A 23,547-nucleotide genomic window follows, 5' to 3' on the forward strand; every position below is an offset into this window, starting at 1 on the left:
CAATGGGGAATGTATATACAACAACAACAAAATCCTATTCCCATATGTAATGAGGTAAGATTCAATGGGGAATGTATATGTTTGGGGTAAATTTATAAAAAAAATAGGAAAGGTTAAAATTAAAGTGGAGAAAATTCATCGAGTGATCTCAGTGATTAAGGGGAGTTTTTTTCTCACTAAAAATCTTGAGTTCAAGACTTCAAGCAATTGTGTTTGTAAGATTTGTGTGCATTATTATCGATTAAAAAATATTAGGATGATTCCAAAAAAAGAGAAAAAAAACAGAACAGTGGAAGCATGGTACTGCATTAACATACGACGATTTCAATTTAATCTCTTCATCAAGTTTTGTATTACAACAAAACCATGAATACCGTAATTCTCGACCTGAATACTAAAATCCGTATACCTCCAAGAGGTCTTCTAAGGTGGCGGGGACAAAGCTCCCTTAGGGTTCCAAGGGGCTTCGGCTTTGTTAAAAATTATATATTCGATATAATTTTGATTTAATAAAAAATTGGTTCATGTAAAAATAAATATTTAAATTTAAAAATATAAAAAATTATTAAATATTTAATCAAGTAGGAGTATAACTAAAGAATTATAAGTATGTGTTATCAAATTTTTGGTCTAATTACAATTTAAGTCATTATGAGTTTAAATATTAGACAAATTAAAAGTTGTCTTTTGAGTTTTGAGTTTTTTTTTTAATTTAGGGTGAATACAATGTAATATGTGTACAAAGACTTTAAACTATTTGACAATGAACGCTCATACCCTTACATACCAGTGGCGGATAGAAGTGTGCATTATCGGATATTATCCGATCCAAATTTTAGGATATCCGAAAATTTCGAATACCTAAAGTAATGATCTGTATCCGATCCGAAAATTCGGATCGGATATCCAAATATCCGGATCCGATCCGATTTTTTGTTATTGTTGCCAATAACTAGTCTTGTATTTTTTTTATCATCGGTTCAAAAGTATCAAAACAGAAAATTGTACTGCTCAACAAAAAACCATCAACCATAAACAATTATAGAATCATTCATATATAGAAATATAACACAAAACTAGTTATTAATTAGTATATTTTAAGCATTAGACTTCTACATGCACAAGAGATAAAACCGGACTTGAAGTTCAGATCCGGAATAGAAAAGAAAAAGAAAAGGAAAGTAAATCAGCATATAAATGAACATCAAAAATTACTTAGGAATTGTGTATGTAGAGGTTCAGGAATCGTAAAGAGGTTGTCTACGTTAATCCGAGAACTAGACCTTTGAAGCACAAAAAGTAGTCATGGAAATGCAGTTTTTAAACAAACAAATAATTGAGTAAATGCTCCTCGGATCCAACCATTTCATCAAGGAATTTATCTTTTGTATCGCCGAAAATCGTTTTTGAGAATTACCTTCTGCAAGCCCAGCATTCGATATTCTCAACCCAGATTTTATTAACAATCTTTCCTAGGGATGGCAAACGGGCGGGTCGGGTGCGGATACCCCTCTCCATCTCCATACCCACCTAATATTTTACAATCCACCACCCGCCCACCACCCATGATGGGTACAAATTTTCAAATCCACACCCGCCCACGCGGGTACATTTTCAAATCTATCCCCACACCCACTACCCACTAGCGACATACCCATCTAGACCCGCCTGACAGCAAACTAATGGGATGTTGGAGTTGCTTCCCAGACAGTTCGTGATGGGGTAGCAGCGCATGCTTCAATTTGTTAGAGGAGTAGCTCTACGAATGTTATGGAGACATATTGTAGGGAGTATGTAGTCGCAGAGCTGGATTGTTGTGTTGCTTTCGATGTTAATGCTCATAGTGCGCCTAATATGGGTTTTGAGAGGCTAAAGAACATAAAAACTGATGCTTTTGATGTTAATGCTTATAGTACGACTAATTTGTGTTTGGATGGGCAACATGGGCTAAAGAACATGGAAAGTGACGTGGTTAGTGGGATTATGGGTTTAATCAAAGAGTCGAATATTTCCCTAATTAAAGACCAGATTAAAGACCTTAATATTTGGATAAATTATATGTTATATATTATACAATATTAAAATTTATAAATTAGTCTCTAAAATTACACCTAAATTCATAATGGTCCAAAATTTAATAGATATTTAGCTGGGTGGGCGGATGCGGGGCGGGCGGATGCGGGACGGGTAATGTCTCAAACCCATTACCCGCCCACCACCCACGACGGGTACCACTTTATAAATCCACACCCGCCCACTATCCGCTAAAATTATACCTATCCCCGCTCCAATTGGAGCGGATACGGTGCGGAATCCACGAAACTGTACCCGTTTGCCATCCCTAATCTTTCCTCAGTTTCTTCTCTCTCTCCTCGGTCTTCTTCTTCAGCAAGCAAAGCACTTCTCTCATTGACTTGTGTTTCGAATTATAGAAAATAGCAACAAAAAAAATTCGGGTTTTCGTATAATCCAAAAATGGTATATTTTAGATCCGTATCCGATCCGATAATCCAAAAAAATTAGATATTCGATCCATACTATCCGAAAATTGAAAAACGGATCAGATATCTAAATTTTCGGATCGAATCAATAGATCAGATCGGTCGGATCGTGTTTTTTTTGCACACCCCTAGTGGCGGATGCACTAACCCCCATAGGGACCAAGTACATCCCTTATTTTAGAAAAGTGGTTAAATTTAACTTAATGTGTTAAGGAAAAAAATTATAATTTTTGCATACCCATTATTTTTAAAAAAAAGAAAATTAAAATTTTGGACTTCCATTCTTAAATTTTTGGATCCGTCACTGATACATACGTGTTTGAACTCGAGATCTCAAGGATAACAACAATCCCTTAATCACTAAGGTCACTTGGTTCATGGTGAATTTCGTATTTTAATACCTAATAAATCTTTATATATTTTTTTTAAATAGTCTAATATTTCAACCCTTTCAGTCATGTGGTAAAAAAGCCCCCTGAGAATTGGCAGAACACATTCATATCCACCGCTGCCCTTCCATTTGTAACTCTGGTGCAATACTATTGTACATTTAAAGGTACTGTGCTTGTATCCTATCTCTGTTCTCCTCCCACCACTTCTTTGCATTTACTTCGACGAATCTTTCGCGGCTGCCCAATTTCATAATTCAGTCTTTGAACAAGTACAAACATATATTCTTACTCTACGTTGGCCAGAGATGAATTCCATTACCTGAATCGGACACGCCGGAGTTCCCTGGTGCCATCACCCAACTGTCTGATGGTAATATAAACCCCGGGTTCATCTTGTTCAACCCATTCAGCCTCAATTTCACTGGCGTTGCTAACCGAAAAAGAAGGTTCATCTCTCGATGAGGTCGTCGTTCTCGCAGCATCAAACAATGATGCATCGCCTCTTGTGCCACCCGGATTTAAAGCACTAGGCCCTGCACTGTAAGGTTTATAGTTGTTCCTGGGTGTCCAATGAGGCATGGGACTTTCCATTGCTGATCCCATCCTTGAATAAGACGAATCCCTTTGAGTCTGCATCGTGTAATTCTTTTCTGTTAGTAACTTTAACCTGAAACACTTGTATCATCCTTTGCATCTACCATGCATAATGTCCATGTACTAAGACAATTCGTTGGTTCACAAAATGTCTTAAACGGAAGGAGGTGGTTTACCTCATCTTCGGACCTCGGGGGAATATGTAATGCCTGACGATTAAATCTCTGAACGTTGTAAAGCTCCATGATTCTATCATAATTCTCACCCCACCATTGTTGCGCTTGCCACTTGTTGAACATCTCCCTACTTCAATATTCAATGCCTGAGTAACGTCAGTTTCCGTATATATATATACATAATTAACTCAAATCATTGCCGGACTGCCGGACTGGATGGTGGATCGGCATACCTGAACCGAATCCGTTTTAGATCATTTCCTCCATTAGGAAGGGATACAAAAGTTATATGAACCCCGGGTTCCACTTGTGCCATCCATTCCTTAGGCTCATCCTCATCTTCCAACACCAGATCCTTGGCCGAGAAAGATTCCCTATAGCCAGGAGTTCTATCACCACTGAATACCCCGGTGAATCTAGCGTCTGATCTTCCTGGATGATGATTGGCACTGGTGAAGTCCCACGCAGGTGTAGAACTAGTGCTGCCACCCATGTAGGGGTATGGAACCCCTTCAGAAGCAGCATTAAAATCCGGATACGGTCGACTCCCTTTCTTGAAGCTGCTGGAGCCTGTGCAGGGCTTGCATTGCTTGTAAGCTCCTGAAAACTTCAATGCCATATCCTTGATCTGCATATTATCATAATTCAAGTTAATGAGAAGCACAAAGAATTCAATGTCCTAACAAATATCTACAGACCTAGTCCATAGGAATAACTCAAAAAAAAAAAGTGGGGCGGGATTCTTGTTACCCTAAGTCACTCAAATAGCTACTAGCCTAGGTTCCCATAGCCCATGCAAAACAGTGAGCAGTGCAGTGTACTGAACTGATATATCAACTGTACCATAACCTAGCCGTTTCACTCGAAAGGTTCTTACTTTCAACCACTGTTTATTAAATTTAAAACTCTCTTTTGTCGATTGGATTCTCCAAGGATGTTGCCTTGACTTTTTGGTTTTCAATGTACAAATACAATCCTCAGCTTCATCTCTTAATCAAAGGTGCTAAAAACTTAACACAAGATCTAGATTTTACTCTCATCCTACTCTATTTTAAATAGTTTTCTTGTAACATCCTAAAAACAGAAAGAAACTTGAACATATAATATAATATATGACTCTATATTGATATTAGAACCTGCGTGGTGAGGCTTTTGACAGCTTCTTTAGAGCTAGGCGCGCCATTTCCACGCGCTCCTTCTACTTCTTCCCATCCGTCCGCCATCTGCTTTGTGCAAGCTATGCACGTAAACATTTTTTTTAAGAAAAAAATATTGTTTGCTTTTGATTTCTAGTTTTCTTATTGTCTTCTTATCCCTGCATAAAAACAAAGAAACATGTTCAGCTGGCATTGTGTTGGACCTATTTCAAGTGTCAAAGAGACAAGAGAATATCGGGCAGCATTGAGAGCTTGAAAACTACTATTTGGCATCATTTATTGTTCGAAAACGACGTACCCTCAATGCCCCAAATGCTCTTTCTCTTTTTTTATTGGCTGTCATTCTTTATATCTCTGATATCATTTCCTCCGACCCTGCTCTGCTCTGCTTTTCTGCACAGCTACGATTCAAAACTGGTAGTTTTTCGTTCATTAAAAACACATACTCAGAACAGTAGCTTTAAAGGAAAAGTAATGGTCTGCTTGGTTGTTGAGAAAAAGAAAAAAGAAAAGCTAGGAAGAAGAAGACCCACTCACCCTGGACAACTTTAATAACCGAGTAAAGCCTTCGAAATTCTTGAAACGAAGAAATTTTGCTCCTTTCTTCTACAGCTTGAAACTTTGAAAGAAAGAAAAAACAGCACAAAGCTTTAATATCTGTGAAGGGAAAATCCAAAGGATTTGTGTTGAGAACATGAGCTGGAAACGTACACCAATATATCAGACCTTCCCAAAACGGAAAGTTTTGGATATGGAAACCCAGGGGATTTAGAATTTGGCAAATGAAGCCAAAAATAGGAAAAAAAAAAAAAATCAGACAGAAACACTCGGAGAGATAAGGAGAAGGAAACAAAAACAAGGAGTTGCATTTATAGAGACAGGGTCAACTACACTTGACTGAGAGTCGGGGTTAGCGAGTTGACGGCATCTGGGGGTTCTGCCGTTAAATAACGGGAAAATGTTGTCTTGTTTGTTGTTACTTATTAGAGGCAAGAGATCGGAAAGGGAAGAACATGTAGGACAACGTGTTTTGCTGATGTAATAAAGGTTTAGGATATCATACTTGCACCAAAAGTAGGGCACGTGGCGAAATGCGATTAGAATTTGAGAATAATTTATAGGGTAAACTACATTTTTAGTCATCAAATATCACTTTTGTTTCATTTTGATCAGTCAACTATATTTTTTTTATTGAGAAAATAACCTCAGTGACCAAAAATGCTTTATAATATACGATTTTAACCAACTTTTTTTGGATTTGCCAAAATGACCAACTAAATCGCAGTGCGATCGATAATTCGCAACGCGATCTCCGGTATCGCAAATCAGTTTCCAGATTCGCAACGCGAACATCGACTATCGCAACGCGAACTTTGACTATCGCAATGCGATTTTCCAAATTCGTTGCAATAGTCAAAGTTTGCGTTGCGATTTACCACGACCACAACCACGAGACGAGACGGACGGCGGCGGCGCGCGAGAGTCTCTCTTGTTCTCTATCACTCAACAAGGAAGTGGGAAAGCCAAGCCTTAAATACCATTCCCAATAGTGTTTCCAATACTATGTGAGATTGAGCATTACCAACACTTGTTCCCAATACTATGTGAGATTGAGCCTTAAATAATGATATTATTTGTGAATTATAGTTAATGACTTTAGTATTTGTATGAAAAGTGTTTGTGGTTCGTTTAGTTTTCATACAATTCTAATTTATTTTCAATTGATTGTAATTGCACGATAATAATTTTTTTTATTCTCGCGAGTGATGCAATTTTTTTGAATGTTTTGCTTAAAATTGCAATAATCGCGATTGATTGTAGATTGACTTTTAATTATGACATATTTAATCGTATAATACTAATGCAATTGGTTGTTGATTCAGTTGTTTTAAGGTGCATGATTGTTAATTGTTTTAAGGTGCATGATTGTTAATTGTTTCCTGAATAATTACGTCCACGCGAATACTATCTTTTTAGAGAAAATTCTTAAGAAACAAATGCAATACCACCAGTCGTTGCGATTTTGGACTATCGCAACGAACTTGGAATAAATCGCAACGCGAACTTGGAATAAATCGCTTGGAATAAATATCAACGCGAACTTCGACTATCGCAACGCGAACTTCGACTATTGCAACGAACTTGGACTATCGCAACGCGAACTTGGACTATCGCAACGAATTTGGAAAATCACATTGCAATAGTCGAAGTTCGCGTTGCGATAGTCGATGTTCGCGTTGCGAATCTAGAAACTGATTTGCGATACCGGAGATCGCGTTGCGAATTATCGATAGCATTACGATTTAGTTGGTCATTTTGGCAAATTCAAAAAAAATGGTTAAAATCGTATATTATAAGGCATTTTTTATCACTGAGGTTATTTTCTCTTTTTTTAAAGCATATCTAATATTTTATTTTGGTGAGGATCGAAAGGCTGTTGATGTGCTGGTCTGGAAGATCAAGGAAGAAGTCAGGTTGAGGGTTATGGGGGCGTCTATCAAGCAGGGAGAGGTAAATGTTCAGTTTTTTAATAATTAAAGTCATAGGAATTAGAAATTTATTTTGAGGTGTTAAATTTAAAAATTACATGAAGGATTTTTTTAAGTGAAAAAATTAAATTTTAAAATTTTTTGTTGTTAAATACTTTTTAGAAAATAGGGTCAATTTTTTTAAAGAGTGCTAAAACTTTTTAAAGGGTTTTGTGTTATTTATTTATATTATATATATGTATATAATTTATATGAATAAATTAAAAAAATTAAGGTGTCAATTGATATCTCTCAATACATACTCCGTCAATGATTGAGGTATTGTGTGATTGGTTGTTAGTTGGAGGGGGTTTATCTTTCTTTCATTGTTTGTACTGAGCTGAAAGCACAATTTTTAGTTTGCTTTCAGTTGTTTTGTGTCCTTAGTGGTGTTAATTTGTAGCAGACTCTGCTTTCTTAGGTAATAAATTGTAATTATAAAAAAAAGAATGACCAAAATGTAATTAAAATGAAAGTTGGATAACTAAATATGTAATTTACCCTAGTTTACATTGGTAATCCATATTGATTTATGAGAATAATATTTATTTAGTTAAATGATATTTAAATTGTTTTATTTAAAAATATATATTTTTTATAAAGACGTGTCACGTAGGAAGTGATTTTTAAAAATATACATATTATTTTGATTAAATTATTAAATATAGTTCAATATATTAAGGGAAGAAGAAAAAAATTAAAAAAATGACAGATTCATGTTATTTAAAAAAATACCCATTCATTCGTGACAATGAAAACCTTTTCCTAAAAGGTAATGACAAAAAGTTTACAAGCCCATTAAGTATAGAATCTTTGGTTAACATTAAGTTTTGGCTTTAATATAACCATTAGCTATATTAGATCTCTCTCTATACATACATATTACATAGCTAGGGCTAGGGCTAGCTTTAATAACGTTTTCTTTCATGAGAAGAATGACCCCCCTCAAGTAATTAAATGAATAATTTTGAGGGAATGGTAGGCTGAAACTTCGTTTATTATATATGCATATATATTAAATTATGTAATATTTTTCTTCTAGGGAAGACAAGGAGGGTTAGAGTGCATACATGGATGGTCCAATCAGACTGATGGTCGTGTAGTACTTAGATGCCCAACATCTAGTGAAGGAATCAACACTGCTACAAATCCAAATTGGAATAAGAAAACCCCAAATTTATTTGGAAAAGAAAAGGAAGAAAGGTGTTTCTTTGGTTTAGGGTTATGGTACTAGATTCTTATTCGTCTCACTTGGCCAGGGACTGAAGAAAACATTGATGTTCAGAGATTATAGTACTTCAAGTAGACATTTGATCACTGACTAAACTAAACCGGCTGTGACGGATCACTAATCCTTTGGGAAGTGTTTCGTCTTTTTGGGTGGGCAGTTGCAGAACTATTAACTTGCTATTGTCGGTTGTCAGTAGCTGTGGTTGCAATTTTGGAATTTATGGGCAACTGTATTGTATTGTATGTGTGCTTTTTAACTTAACCAAACTGTGTTTTGTCCTTGGCTTTAAGCAAAGAATTGTTGGGGGCAAAACAAAACAACTCAATGCCACCACTTCTTCTTTTCTTCTCTAGACTGCCAACTAGCCACTGTCTTTTCTTTTGGGGCTAAGCTTGAATCAAATAATATTATCTTTAATTAATATAGAGATTGCCCTCATGGCAAGCCATGGGACTGCTAATCTTTTGGTTCAAAGTCGTTCTTGCAAACATCTTTTTAAGCAAGAAAAAACGTAGTCATGGTCCTCCCCCTTCCACTCATCTATTTGATTATTTCGGTCACAATTTCAAAATTAAATACCATCCTTATTACTTTAATGACCAACTTTCGGTTTTTTGTTCATTTAATCTCTATGCATGTAAACAAAGATCTCCAATGCAACTTATATTTATGTAGCACCATATCAAGAGGGAAATAGATTTCCAAAATTAAGTGATAAGTAAATATTGGTTCATTAATTATCCAAGTTTAGTCAAATAAGAGTTATATTACAAGGTTGATTATAATATATAAGACAAATCATATTAGTTGGTAATTTATACATATCGATGGTCCATAGAATTATCTTGAGCAAATAATTAGAATAACTATTATATTGTTTTTATTTTAAAAAATAACAAGGGGTCTTTAACTTTTTAAAGATATGCTACATCTTGCATTGCATGTAGCTATATAGGTACGTTCGCAAAGCAAAGCATTACAACTTACATCTTCCCCATAATAATAATTATAACCAATATCTTGTAACCTATTTGAGAAATAAAGGAAAAGATCAGTAGAATATATGATGATCCGATCTCACCTGCAATCGTTGTTTTGATTCATATCACATACTTACGTGACCCATTAAAGTCGATATTGTAAGTGAAAAAAGGCATTGGATGCAGGCAAAGTTTCCTTAAAACCGCATACAAAGCTTCAAACAACTTAGAATTTCAAGCACCTTGTTTCTTTAACACAAGTACCCACAAAATGTTCCTTTATTTCAAAATAAACCAATGCACTCATACTAGACATTTTTATAGGCCGGATTCAAATAAAATGATTTTGTTTATACTTTTTATTCAGATTTAACTCGATTTAAAATACGAGTCTATAGATTTATCTAAACTCAATTCAAGTAAAATGTATAAAAAAATTAAGTCTAACCCGATCCACCTGAACTGACAATGCAGTCGATACATAGCAGCAACTCAAAACTGGCATATGCTTATGGAAAAAAAATATTAAAACCGAAGATTATGTATGTAGCATAAACAAACCAATGAGAAATGGCAGATCATATCAAATGCACCCAAAGCATATTGAACTAGCCTAACACTACCAACATTCATGGTAAACTAAAGTGGAGGCAACCCTGGATTCTTTGATTTCTTTGATAAAAAAATTTATTTGATTTCTTTCTTGAAACTTGTCATGGACGGTACTTCTTATGGAACTAGAGTAACATTTGGTCGGTAAGTGTCACTTTTCCTTCAAACTAAGAAACATAGGACTAAAGGAAAGAAATAAATGCCCTCTATATTCAAATGAGTTAATCTCACATTTTATCCCTGAACTTTCATTCCATATGTAATGTGGTGTATGTACAACAAAAACGTTTATTTAATACCTATACTATTCTACTGTATAGATTAGTTTCATACCCCCAAAACTTAAACACTGTCAAATTTAACTACTGATTTGACAAACAACAAATAAATAGATGCCATGTGCGTACTTTTTGTGGCAAAAGATATGATTGCTAATTAAGAGTTCAACCTTCTAGATTTGTGGCATCCTTACAAAGCTCGAAAGCATGGATGGATCGATGGAGCGGTTGAGATAATCGTCTCTTTCAAATTATTATATTTTGAATTTTTTTATTTGCATCTTTTATTGATAATCTATTTTTATCCCTATAATTTTATAAAATCATTCCTCAAACATAAAATAATGTGTCTATAGTAAGTGCTACTTGATATGAACAACTAACGACTCCATTTTGTTTCTTTTGTTTTGCGAACAAACCCTACATCCTTCCGAACAGTAACAGCTAGCTATCACGACAGCATTAATACTACACCAATGATGAAAGTAGCAGAAAAGAAGATCCTGTTCCAGTTTCAGAATCAAACCTAAGCGGAGGGCGTTCCAAATCGGCTGCGGAGATCGTCAATTCCTTTCTCAAATGACTTTGAAAGCTCAGAGATGGAGGTTTTGCAAACTGATAATAGATTGGACAATAAAATTATAGAAATTTCATGATTCGAAGATTGAAATGTGAAAATGTGAAAATGTGTAACGTGATGAAAAGTAGTTTTGATAAGTAAAACCTGATTAATAATCAACCTAATCAAAATTAGTTTCCAAATTATCTTTCATAAAGGTCCGATTAAATTTCAACAAATCAGCCCACTCTGCTAAGCATAAAGAATGCAAAACATGGCAATATTAATGAAAGACCTGTCGCAACCATATTTCGGTTGGGCCCCGAATTGGGCTTCGATTTGGATTAAATGGGTTAGAGTCGCCACCGATAATTTATTTTAAAACAAATGGGTTGATCAGATACCCTATTTCTTACCTGATCTGCGTCTTTCCAAAGATGTGTCGGGTTCGGGAGTCGGTTACAGCCAAGGAAGGATTAGTACCATTGTACTGCCCTTTCGGTACCAATTAATTTGTTAGTTGTCTTAATTGCGAAAATTAAAATTTAAATTGAAATTTAAAAATTCGATCATAATTATTTACCTTTTGATCGATTGAAATTAACTCTAAAAAAGTCAAAGAAGGTTAGATTGAAAACAAATATTAGATAAATTGAAGGGAGAAATAAATAAATAAATAAACCGCATGGTTACTTAGGATAAATAACAATTAAAAATTGAACAACAGACAAAAGTAAGCACACATTTAAGCTACTTAGACTCTGAGTTTAGGAGCACATCCACATGAGCTACCAAGACTATGTTTAAAGCAACATATGTACAGATATAGATGAATACTATAAAGAATAGTAGAATACTTCAAAATGTTGTAATCCAAAACTGACACTTTAGCTAGTAAATTTAACTCCAAAAGAATAAAAAGAGAATTCATACTTACACCTAATCAAAATATTACAGAAGTTCACGATGAGCTATAGCAACAGCGACATGTGAAGAACAAATTGCAAAATTCGATTAAAATAATGACAAGAGGCACAATTTTGAATGTTTTCACAATTAAACTAATATATATATATATATCCAAATAACGTGAAAATCCTAAAATGGAACCAAGAACAAACCCAAGAATTAAAAATACCTCCTCAATGTTACCATCTTCTCTGTTGGATTAAACCTACGATGGGTACTTTCAAGTTGAATTTTGATGGTGCATGCCCTCGGCCTGCTCTACCAGCAATTGGCATGATTTTGGGCAATAGTGATGGCATTGTTATGCCAGGACAAGCGTTCCTTGTTGGTGTTCCTCGTTCAGTAAGTGTTGTGGAAGCTTTGGCGATCGCATATGATGTCCGATTGGCGATGAGTATTGAGTTGTCGAGGGTGGTGATTGAAAGTGATTGCTGGAATGTTGTTCAACAGTTCAATATTCGCGACGCTCGTCAACTCTTGGCCGCTCATCCTCACATTTCAGCTAGGTTTATCTATCGGGAAGTTAATGGCGCTGCTCCTGCTCTTGCAAATTATTCTTAAGTCGTATCTACACCTTTCGATTTCCAAGATGATGCTCCAAATTGTATTACTAAGAAAGCTTAGCATTCCCTCCTTCTAGAAACAGATCGTGATTGGCGACGCCTAGACGCAGATGAAGACGAACAAGAAGAAGACTTGGAAAAACGAAAGCTCCATGAATTTGACTCCATTTTCCCGGGAAAATAAAGCAGCTTCTTCTTTTACGATCCATCAAAACTCTCTTCCTCTAAAACATTCTCCAAATCGTTTATATAATGCGGCTCGACGTTGGATTCAGTGAAGAAGGATAACACGTTGGAGCAGATCATGTTGGCTTTGATGCGAGAGTCTCGACCGCCTATACTGAGTTGAAGCCAACCTTTATCCCGTTCTTCTTATTCTTGATTGTTATCCTTGGAGCTGGGTTCCTCCTCATTAACACTATTGTTAGTTCTTGGTTCATCAAGAACCGGAGGCAAATTATTGTTTTGATATGTTTTAGTGTGAAGATATGGGAGGACGAAAAGGAGATTAAACCTTGCAAATCTCACTTTCCATCACCCCCTCAACCAAACTGCCCCTTGACATTTTATAAATAATATATATATAGGAAAAAGAAATGGGATTTGGTTTGAATTAGTGGGGGTAGTGGTTGCACGATGGAAAGGGAAGTTATTGGGTTGAGTGGGTTGTTTGCTTGAATAATGGAGATAGTGGGGTTGAACATGGGACCTGAAAAAAGAAAAAAAATAATAAAAATATTATTAATAATAATAAAAATAATAATCATAAATAAATAAATATTTTTTTAAACTCGAACAAAAACGAGTGTCTACAACTGCCCCTCTTTGCACATTCTTGTGTTAACAAGAATAGGGCAAAGACGAAAAAAAGACAATCAGTTTTTGTCCGGTCCTCTCAATGTGATTGGGCTTCCTGGAATTGGGCCTTTTTCTTCTTCTCGGTTTAAAAATTTCGGCTTGAAAATTCTTCCAGAAAGTAGTTCCTCGTTGTTATCGAGCTGAATGAAATCGAACTCGTTAGTTTGGTGTTTCAAGAGAAACATTTTCAAAGGTTTTTTATGTGTTTCAAGAGAAACTGTCTTAAGAGAGACAAAATTTGTTTCAAGTAATTGTCTCAAGCGAGATGACCCCTTGTTTCGGGAGAAACAATCTCAAAGGCGATCGATAATCTGCTTGTTCCTGAAGATGAATGTTATTGGTAGGTACGATTCCCTTCGTCGTGAAGTTGAAACCGTGGATGACCCCTTCGTTGTAAAGTTGAGCCTTGAATTGGATATCCTTCGTCGTGAAATTGAAACTGTGGATGGCCCCTTCGTTGTGAAGTTGAAATCCAATGTAAGTTGCGCTGTTACGAGGCCAATATCCTTCGCCGTGAAGTTGAAATTAACTCTGAAACTGGAAAATTTGTTGACAGACACTCATTCTTTGAGTTGGATATCCTTCATCGTGAAGTTGAAATCCAATATGGAGATGGATGTTGCTTGTGTGCACGATTTCCTTCATCGTGAAGTTGAAACCGCTGGTGGCCCCTTCGTCGTGAAGTTGAGCCTGAAATTGGATATCCTTCATCGTGAAGTTGAAATCCAAGTAAATTGCACTGTTCCGAGGCTAATATCCTTCACTGTGAAGTTGAAATTGACTCTGAAACTAGAAAATTTGTTGACAGACACTCCTTCTTTGAGTTCGATATCCTTCGTCGTGAAGTTGAAATCCAATATGGAGATGAATGCTGCTTGTGTGCACGATTTCCTTCGTCGTGAAGTTGAAACCGCGGGTGGTCCATTCGTCGTGAAGTTGAGCCTGGAATTGGATATCCTTCATCGTGAAGTTGAAATCCAAGTAAATTGCGCTGTTCCGAGGCCAATATCCTTCACCATGAAGTTGAAATTAACTCTGATATTGGAAAATTTGTTGACAGACACTCCTTCTTTGAGTTGGATATCCTTCGTCGTGAAGTTGAAATCCAATATGGAGATGGATGCTGCTTGTGTGCACGATTTCCTTCGTCGTGAAGTTGAAACCGCGGGTGGCCCCTTCGTCGTGAAGTTAAGCCTGAGAATTGGATATCCTTCGTCGTGAAGTTGAAATTCGAGTAAGTTGTATTGCTCCAAGTCAAATATCCTTCGTCGTGAAGTTGAAATTGGTTCTGGAACTGGGAAATTGTTTGTTGACAGTCAGCCGCCCCTTCGCCGTGAAGTTGAGCTTGTGCTGTCTTGAGTCCAATGTCCTTCGCTGTGAAGTTGAAATTGGATCTGAAATTAGGGAATTGTTTGTTGACAGTCAGCCGCCACTTCATCGTGAAGTTGAGCTTGTGTTGTCTTGAGTCTAATATCCTGAGTTAAAATTGACTCTGAAAGTTATTTGTTGACAATCAGCTGCCCCTTCATCGTGAAGTTGAGCTTGTGTTATCTTGGGACCAATATCATTCGCTGTGAAGTTGAAATTGGTTCTAAAATTGGGAAATTATTTGTTGACAGTCAGCCGCCCCTTCGCTGTGAAGTTGAGCTTGTGTTGTCTTGAGTCAAATATTCTTCGCTATGAAGTTGAAATTGGCTCTGAAACTGGGAAGTTGTTTGTTGACAACCAGTCGCCCCTTCGTTGTGAAGTTGAGCTTGTGTTGTCTTGAGTCCAATATCCTTCGCTGTGAAGTTGAAATTGGCTCTGAAACTGGGAAGTTGTTTGTTGACAACCAGTCGCCTCTTCGTCGTGAAGTTGAGCTTGTGTTGTCTTGAGTCCAATATCCTTTGTTGTGAGGTTGAAATTGGCTCTGAAACTGGGAAGCCCCTTCGTCGTGAAATTGAGCCTCAAATGGCACGATATCCTCCGTCGTGGAGTTGAAATCATGGATGGGTGGGTACGATATCCTCCGTCATGGAGTTGAAATCGCGAATGACCCCTTCGTCGTGAAGTTGAGCCTTGACTTGAATATCCTTCGCCGTTAAGTTGAAATCCAAGTATTGTATGTTGCGGGTAGACACGATTCCCTTCATCGTGAAGTTGAAACCGTGGATGACCCATTCGTTGTAAAGTTTGTCTTCGAGTCAGATATTCTTCATCGTGAAGTTGAAATCTACTCTCGAGAAAATTGTGTCGTTTTGAGTCTAATTTCCTTCGCTGTGAAGATGAAATTGACTCTAAAAGCTGTAAAAAAAAATATGTGTGCTAAAAATGATAAATGTGATGCTCTTAAGTATGTATAAGATGCATGCAACATGAATGAATTATGTTTTATCTCTTGGATTGGAGTCCCGTGTTTTGTCTGCCAATATGATCCATGGAATCGATCGTGCCCCATTTTCTTCTCGAGCTTTGGCTTTACCGACCTTTCATATTTGAGACTGTCCTATTTGAAAATATTTTTTTTCTTTTTTTTTGTTTTAGGAGGGAAAACAATTTTGTAAAATATTGTTCGCAATTGAATCAAATTGTAAACATGAGTTAAAAGTATATCAAAGGAATCAATAGCTCTTTTTAATGCTTTCAGAGTTATTACTCTTTGACAAATGTTCAAATGGATGAGTCAGCTATTAGGTTGACCTAAGGTTTCAGCCAAAAAAGGTAATTTTTTTGTTATTGCAACGTGCTTTTTTGGTTTGGCATTTTAATTGGGTGCTGAGAAAATGACGCAACTAGCATGATCAATTACTAGACCTTTTATTTCGGTCCTCTGAAATCTTCCATTTGTTCAAGCCTCGCAAGCTCCTCTAACAAAGGTAGTGCATAAATATCAGTATAAAAATGAAATTCCTGAGTGCTCGTGTAAAGTTGACTATAATAGGTGTTCCTTAACTCCCTTAGTCCATCATTACCAAAAATTTCTTGTTTAGATAAATTTGATTTAATTTACCATTATCTGGCTAGCAAATCCATAAAGCCAGGGCGTTTAACCAATTGCTTTAGAGGGAAAACTTAATATTATAATCACTTTTATCAGGTTAACTGAAGGGTTCATCTCATCACAAAGTCTTCATCCTGACAATAGCAGTGGAGCAAACACTAAGTTGCCAAGTGTCCGAGCAATGTCATGGTTTGAACGCAATCTATTCATAAAGCCAGGGCTTTCAAGTTTCCTCTATAACCAATTGCCTTAGCAGAATAGCTCAGTTTTACGGATTTAATTTCTTAAGATTGTCAAGAAGAACCTGTTATAGTCTAGGTGTTTTTGAAAGTCAAAGAATCTCATCTTTAGAGTTCAATTTCCAAACAACTGACCTAAACTAGATTTGATTACTCGACTATTCCATCTGTGAGGATCATTATCATCACTGAACGTCTTAAACAAAAAGTATAAAAATGTCATATGCAAAAGGATGCCCCATGTTGTCTGCACCATATGAATTGAAAATGTTATATTGGTTAATTGCAAGAGCAGGGTATGATGTTTGAGGGTATATTCTGGGTAAGGTCAAAGTCTTTATTTTAAGTCATGTTACTTCGTCAAAGATCTGTAACTTTGAACCATTTACAGAGTTTCTTAATTCAAATGATATTCAAAAAATTGTAAGTTTGCAAATGTGATTCATTGCTTAACATCTTTAAAGTAACATAAATTTCTTTAAAAGTCCTTACAAAAACTTGAGAATGAAAAAAAAATGAAAAAAAAAATTCAAACAGAATGCCTCAAATGATGAAATGATCTCCCTCACTTGGATGCCCCTAAGTTTTTGAAGTCAATCCAGTTCTTGTTATGTATTTTCTGTACGATTCTCTTGAATGTGGAGTAGTTCTCATTTGTGTGCCCCGGGACACTGTCGTGATATTCGCAATGGGCACTCTCATCATACCACTTGGAGTATAGGGGCTTAATGGGTTCCACTAGATATGGTGACACTACGTGGGTGTCAAAAAAAATTGTTGGTAACGCTATTTCGTAGGTCATGAGAACATGATCGAAATGTTCCCATTTTTTATGAGACATACGAAAAAAGAAAAAAATAATGCGAAATATGCAGGAATGCATGATGCATGCAATGTTCGAGGCATTGATCCAAAAAATATGTCTGTTATTATGAATAATCCTTATTGGGGACACAAGTGTTTTATCTTTTAAGAGACAAAAATATCCTGATAGCTTCTGACATGTTGACTAGTCTTTGTCTGTCACCGGTTGAATAACCTGTCAAACCGATCTGGCTTCGCTGGATGAACTATGCAAATGTTGAGTTGTTTTTTGTACTGGCCCAAGAAGTCTCGAATGATTGCATCTCAGACATTTATCTTTTGTTGAACCTGTTCTCAACAAATATGTTATTGGAGCCCTCAATTGATAGGAACTATATGAAGTTCATTTGTCTGTTTCTTGAATTTGTCAGTAATGGTCTCCAATTTTAGCTATCGTTTTGTCATTGTTGTCTTTGAAGGGACTCCCTTCATCTTTCCCTTGCAACCTTTGCCAGTCAGTTCTTCAAAGATAGACTTTCATTGTGCTTGATGTAGACTCGGTTCATTCTGAGTCCTTTATAATGCAGCAGAGTGATACACTCTTCAATTATGGGCACCACGTCTTCTGGATTGAATGCGACATATAGTCGCATTGTAGACTGTCCTCTGCATTTTCATCTCTTGTATTACAACCCCTTTGTCCATTAATGCAAATTATTCATGTTTAACAAACACATTTTTGGTGGATCAAAACCTCATTTTAAATGACGCGAATGATGAAAACAAAATAAAGGAGAACAAAAAATAAAAAGAGTTAGTAAGGTAAATCAAAACAATAATAAAAATGAAAAATCCTACCCCACATGATATCTACCCCACATGCTTTAATTCCTACCCGGACATGATCTTTATCTCGCATGCTAATTTCAAACAAATCCTAACCGTATATTTGTCTAGTTCGCATGCTTTGAACAGAAAGTAAGGCAGAAAATAAAGCAGCCTAGGGTTTGGAATGAGGTTTTGGGGTGAGCTCTAATTCCCTGTACTCTCCCGGTTTAGGTTCTAAAAAGGTACTCGAGTTCTCCTTGCTAGTGCCCCTTGGGCTTGCCAGACCCTTAGTCCTAAACCCATCACAGGCTTGTGTGGACTAAGTTAAACTCGAGAGGATACATTCCCTTATGCCCATACGGAGAATAAATTCACACGAAGGCATAAGGTATATGAATCCCGAAGGTTACTTACTAGGCCCATACGGTGAATAAATTCACACGAATGTGTCGCTTTCACCCCCACTTAAAAGGGTTTGGAGCTCGGGTATAGAGCCTGAGATGAAATTTTTTAAAAAATCTAAAATCATTAAAAAACGTCAGTACAACTATTTATTTGAAAAAATAATCAAAAATAAATAATAAGAATCGAATAAATAAATTAAAATTTAAACTTGTAATTTTCGCTAAAAAGACAACCAGAAATTAATTTTGGTCTGACTCACTTACCTGTCCCCAGCGGAGTCGCCAAGCTGTCGCAACCATCTTTCAGTTAGGCCCCGAATTGGGATTCGACTTGGATTAAATGGGTTGGAGTCGCCACCGATAATTTATTTTAAAACAAATGGGTTGATCGGATACCCTATTTCTTACATGAGCTGCGTCTTTCCAAAGATGTATCGGGTTCGGGAGTCGATTACAGCCAAGGAATGATTAACACCCTTGTACTGCCCTTTCGGTACCAATTAATTTCTTGGTTGTCTTAATTACAAAAATTAAAATTTAAAAATTCGATCATAATTATTTACCTTTTGATCGATTGAAATTAACTCTAAAAAAGTCAAAGAATGTTAGATTGAAAACAAATATTAGATAAATTGAAGGGAGAAATAAATAAATAAATAAACCGCATGGTTACTTAGGGTAAATAACAATTAAAAATTGAACAACAGACAAAAGTAAGCACACATTTAAGCTACTTGGACTTTGAGTTTAGGAGCACATCCACATGAGTCTACCAAGACTATGTTTAAAGCAACATATGTACAGATATAGATGAATACTATAAAGAATAGTAGAATACTTCAAAATGTTGTAATCCAAAACTGACACTTGTTATAATTTAGCTAGTAAATTTAACTCCAAAAGAATAAAAAGAGAATTCATACTTACACCTAATCAAAATATTATATAAGTTCACGATGAGCTATAGCAACAGCGCCATGTGAAGAACAAATTGCAAAATTCGATTAAAATAATGACAAGAGGCACAATTTTGAATGTTTTCATGATTAAACTAATATATATATATATATATATATATATATATATATCCAAATAACGTGAAAATCCTAAAATGGAACCAAGAACAAACCCAAGAATTAAAAATACCTCCTCAATATTACCATCTTCTTTGTTGGATTAAACCTACGATGGGTACTTTCAAGTTGAATTTCGATGGTGCCTGCCCTCGGCCACCTGCTCTACCAGCAATTGGCATGATTTTGGGCGATAGTGATGGAGTTGTTATGGCAGGACAAGTGTTCATTATTGGTGTTCCTCGTTCAGCAAGTGTTGTGGAAGCTTTGGCGATCGCATATGATGTCCGATTGGCGATGAGTATTGAGTTGTCGAGGGTGGTGATTGAAAGTGATTGTTGGAATGTTGTTCAACAGTTCAATATTCGTGACGCTCGTCAACTCTTGGCCGCTCATCCTCACATTTCAGCTAGGTTTAACCATCGGGAAGTTAACAGTGCTGCTCCTGCTCTTGCAAATTATACTTAAGTCGTATATACACCTTTCGATTTCCAAGCTGATGCTCCAAATTGTATTACTAAGAAAGCTTAGCATTCCCTCCTTCTAGAAACAGATCGTGATTGGCGACGCCTAGACGCAGATGAAGACGAACAAGAAGAAGACTTGGAAAAACGAAAGCTCCATGAATTTGACTCCATTTTCCCGGGAAAATAAAGCAGCTTCTTCTTTTACAATCCATCAAAACTCTCTTCCTCTAAAACATTCTCCAAATCGTTTATATAATGCGGCTCGGCGTTGGATTCAGTGAAGAAGGATAACACGTTGGAGCAGATCATGTTGGCTTTGATGCGAGAGTCTCGACCACCTATACTGAGTTGAAGCCAACCTTTATCCCGTTCTTCTTGTTCTTGATTGTTATCCTTAGAGTTGGGTCCCTCCTCATTAACAGTACTGTTAGTTCTTGGTTCATCAAGAACCGGAGGCGAATTGTTGTTTTGATATGTTTTAGTGTGAAGATTTGGGAGGACGACAAGGAGATTAAACCTTGCAAATCTCACTTTCCATCCCCCCTCAACCAAACTGCCCCCTTGACATTTTATAAATAATATATATATAGGAAAAAGAAATGGGATTTGGTTTGAATTAGTGGGGGTAGTGGTTGCACGATGGAAAGGGAAGTTGTTGGGTTGAGTGGGTTGTTTGCTAGAATAATGGAGATAGTGGGGTTGAACTTGGGACCTGAAAAAAGAAAAATAAAATAAAAATATTATTAATAATAATAAAAATAATAATCATAAATAAATAAATATTTTTTTAAACTCGGACAAAAACGAGTGTCTACAAGACCGTGTTGAAATAACAGTAGCAATGATAACAAGTAGCTCGACAATACCACGAGAAGAAGTGTTCTGTGCATCTGCCATGAATTCTGCATATGAAGCCTGAAATTAAACATAAAGAAAAAAAATAGATAACAACATCGGAACTGGAAAGAAAACAATTAAGAATCGAAATATTTACTTTCATTGCTTCATGGCTGCTATCAATCTTTTCCGATATCTTATTGTATTCCTTTTCCGCTTCCTCCAAAACTTGTTGGCATGCTTGCATCTGGATCTAACAAATTAGGGAATTAATATTTCATTCAGATAGAATTAAGAAGAATATTAAAGTATAATTCTAACAACATTATTCAAATTTAAATGTTCCCTGATTCTATGCAAGATCAGACGGATAAGCTGGAACCAGAGAGATAGAGAGAGACCTTGAAGCGCTTGTGGAGGCGAGAGTGAGTGACGTCGAGATCCTTGAGAATCTCATAGTAAGAACGATCAATGAGGTTCCGCTTTATATCATCCAATCAAGAAGATGTGAATTCCTTAAGATCAGAGATGGTTGTGTTGGGACCGTCGGTGTACCCCATGGCGCAGCGGAAACAAAACTCGACGGTCTCACCAGCGATCCAAGTACGAAAAACTGAAATCGGAAGGAAGAGATGCGAATACTCACACAGTGGGTTCCTTGAAAACAACAAGAACATCAGTGAATACGGTGGTGTAGATCGATTCGAATCGAAAGCCTCCACAAAATCACGTCTCGGCCTCTATTCAGTTCACCCGATTGTGAGCAATATTTGTATTCCCCAAAAATGTTTTGAGAGAAAATGGCTTAAGGGTTTGTGTTTGTTGCAAAAACGGCTGCTAGACCTAACACACCCTTTTATAGCCAAGTTACCCTAATCATATTAGGGTTTTATTATTTCAAATTAATTAAATATATATTTAATTAATTGGAATTTAATAATCCTCTTATATCCAAGTTACTCTAATCATATTGGGATTTTATTATTTCAAATTAATTAAATCTATATTTAATTAATTAATTGAAATTAAATATTCGGGATTATTAAAACATATATTTTAGTAACGTACAACAAATTGTACATCTTTGCTCGTTTCAATCCTAGGGTGTGACCTTGTAGGTTCTTATAACGTTAGCAGTAATTATTAGAACAATTCTAATATTACATACAATGAGTGACATCTAGCAATATATCATTGTCACCTAAGTTACAAGAAAATATGATTCGACATATCATCTTGGTGATTACTCTTTTATGTATTACATTCTTATGTCCTTTATATCTAGAATAGACACAAGTCTTAGAATAGTCACACTTATATAGCCCATCTATTGTTTCTTGATATCTAGAGTAGACTTTAATTAACGAATAGTTTATGATATCTCATATCAACTTATTCGAGCATGTCCATGCATTTCTAGTCTTACTCAATCATATCAACTTATTCAAGCATGACCATGCATTTCTAGTCTTACTCAATCAAGTGGCCTGTGATATATTTCCTATTATGTAGGAAGGACAAATCCTATCTTAATCATACACACCCACTACATATATTGAGATATATTCAATAACAGTCTTTATAGAGCAACCAGTTACGGAGCTTGTTTAGCTGCATCAAAACATACAACAATATATGTTGGGATAGTATTGATCTCAAGTCTGAGGATCATACATATAGTCATCACCATGAGCAATGTTATGATTGTCACATAATAATCCAAGACATATGCTTATGGTCGGTCAATCCAATACATTGTTCTCTAACAATATAATCATGTATCAATTCTGACATCTCTATGTCAATGACAACTCATTGTCATCAATCAATAACATGTTAGTCTTAAGCGTATTATTATTGTCTATGCCCATAATAATACTTGACTAGGGATCTTTTAATAATAATAATTATGTCATTATATGGACTTTATTATCTTCTAGTTTATGTTAAACATATATAAATGAAAATAATAGCGATAATGCCTTTATTCAATAAAATCGGTAAATAAAATTATTATTACAATCATCATATGATTGGTCTTTGAGCATACTCTAATAGATTGTTGGGGTTTTGGTGTTGGTAGTGAGGAGTGGAGATTGAAGAAAGCGGAAGCTGAATTCGAATGGGAGCCGTTAGCTATATTTCTCTTTCTTTTGCTGAAAATGGTTGATTTGGGAGGAGACTGGTTTTCCTCTGGAACAGGAGATGTCATTGGCAATGGCGACCTTCGATTGCTTCTCCTCTGCATTTTCGTTCGCAGCCAGCGTTATTACTTTGAAATGAGCCACTTTCTGAATGGACATTTGTATGTGCTAACTGAGCGGCGGGTTTTATTCTTTTCAAACTTTGGTAACTTTCTCGGAAATGTTTGGGTTGTGGCAGCTTGCTAGCTAAAGATTGACAAATTTCTTTTTTGATTCGAGGTATTTTAATTAGATCTAATTTAATATGAATTTTTAAAAATATAATTTTATATTATTATTATTTGGAGAAGAGAGATGAAATCAAAACAAATTT

At 36.0% G+C, this 23,547-nt stretch overlaps 2 protein-coding genes across 2 annotated transcripts; one reads left to right on the plus strand and one right to left on the minus strand.

Annotated features, from left to right (window-relative positions):
• Window positions 1-2,992: 2,992 nt before the first annotated feature.
• On the minus strand, window positions 2,993-4,916 carry LOC120193454 (protein BREVIS RADIX-like). Its single transcript, XM_039195942.1, has 5 exons — window positions 4,800-4,916; window positions 3,897-4,291; window positions 3,664-3,793; window positions 3,213-3,523; window positions 2,993-3,130 (listed from the first exon to the last, which is right to left on the minus strand). Exons 1-5 carry the CDS (start codon window positions 4,914-4,916, stop codon window positions 3,052-3,054), a joined length of 1,032 nt encoding a protein of 343 aa, XP_039051873.1. The 3' UTR covers window positions 2,993-3,051.
• Window positions 4,917-19,840: 14,924 nt separating this feature from the next.
• LOC120193585 lies at window positions 19,841-20,194 on the plus strand. Its single transcript, XM_039196056.1, has one exon. The coding sequence runs from the start codon at window positions 19,841-19,843 to the stop codon at window positions 20,192-20,194; it is 354 nt and encodes a 117-aa protein (XP_039051987.1).
• Window positions 20,195-23,547: the final 3,353 nt, after the last annotated feature.

Source organism: Hibiscus syriacus, unplaced genomic scaffold, assembly GCF_006381635.1.
Source record: "Hibiscus syriacus cultivar Baekdansim isolate YM2019G1 unplaced genomic scaffold, ASM638163v2 tig00116996_pilon, whole genome shotgun sequence".
NCBI classification, from domain to species: domain Eukaryota; kingdom Viridiplantae; phylum Streptophyta; class Magnoliopsida; order Malvales; family Malvaceae; genus Hibiscus; species Hibiscus syriacus.

Excerpts from the sequence above, each read along its gene's own strand:
- LOC120193454 (XM_039195942.1), bottom strand. The coding sequence starts at position 4,916 with ATGTTTACGTGCATAGCTTGCACAAAGCAGATGGCGGACGGATGGGAA. Across the intron at positions 3,794-3,896 it reads CTAAAACGGATTCGGTTCAG|TAGGGAGATGTTCAACAAGT; the intron begins GTATGCCGATCC and ends TGAATATTGAAG. Across the intron at positions 3,524-3,663 it reads CCCCGAGGTCCGAAGATGAG|ACTCAAAGGGATTCGTCTTA; the intron begins GTAAACCACCTC and ends TACACGATGCAG.
- LOC120193585 (XM_039196056.1), top strand. The coding sequence starts at position 19,841 with ATGGGTACTTTCAAGTTGAATTTCGATGGTGCCTGCCCTCGGCCACCT.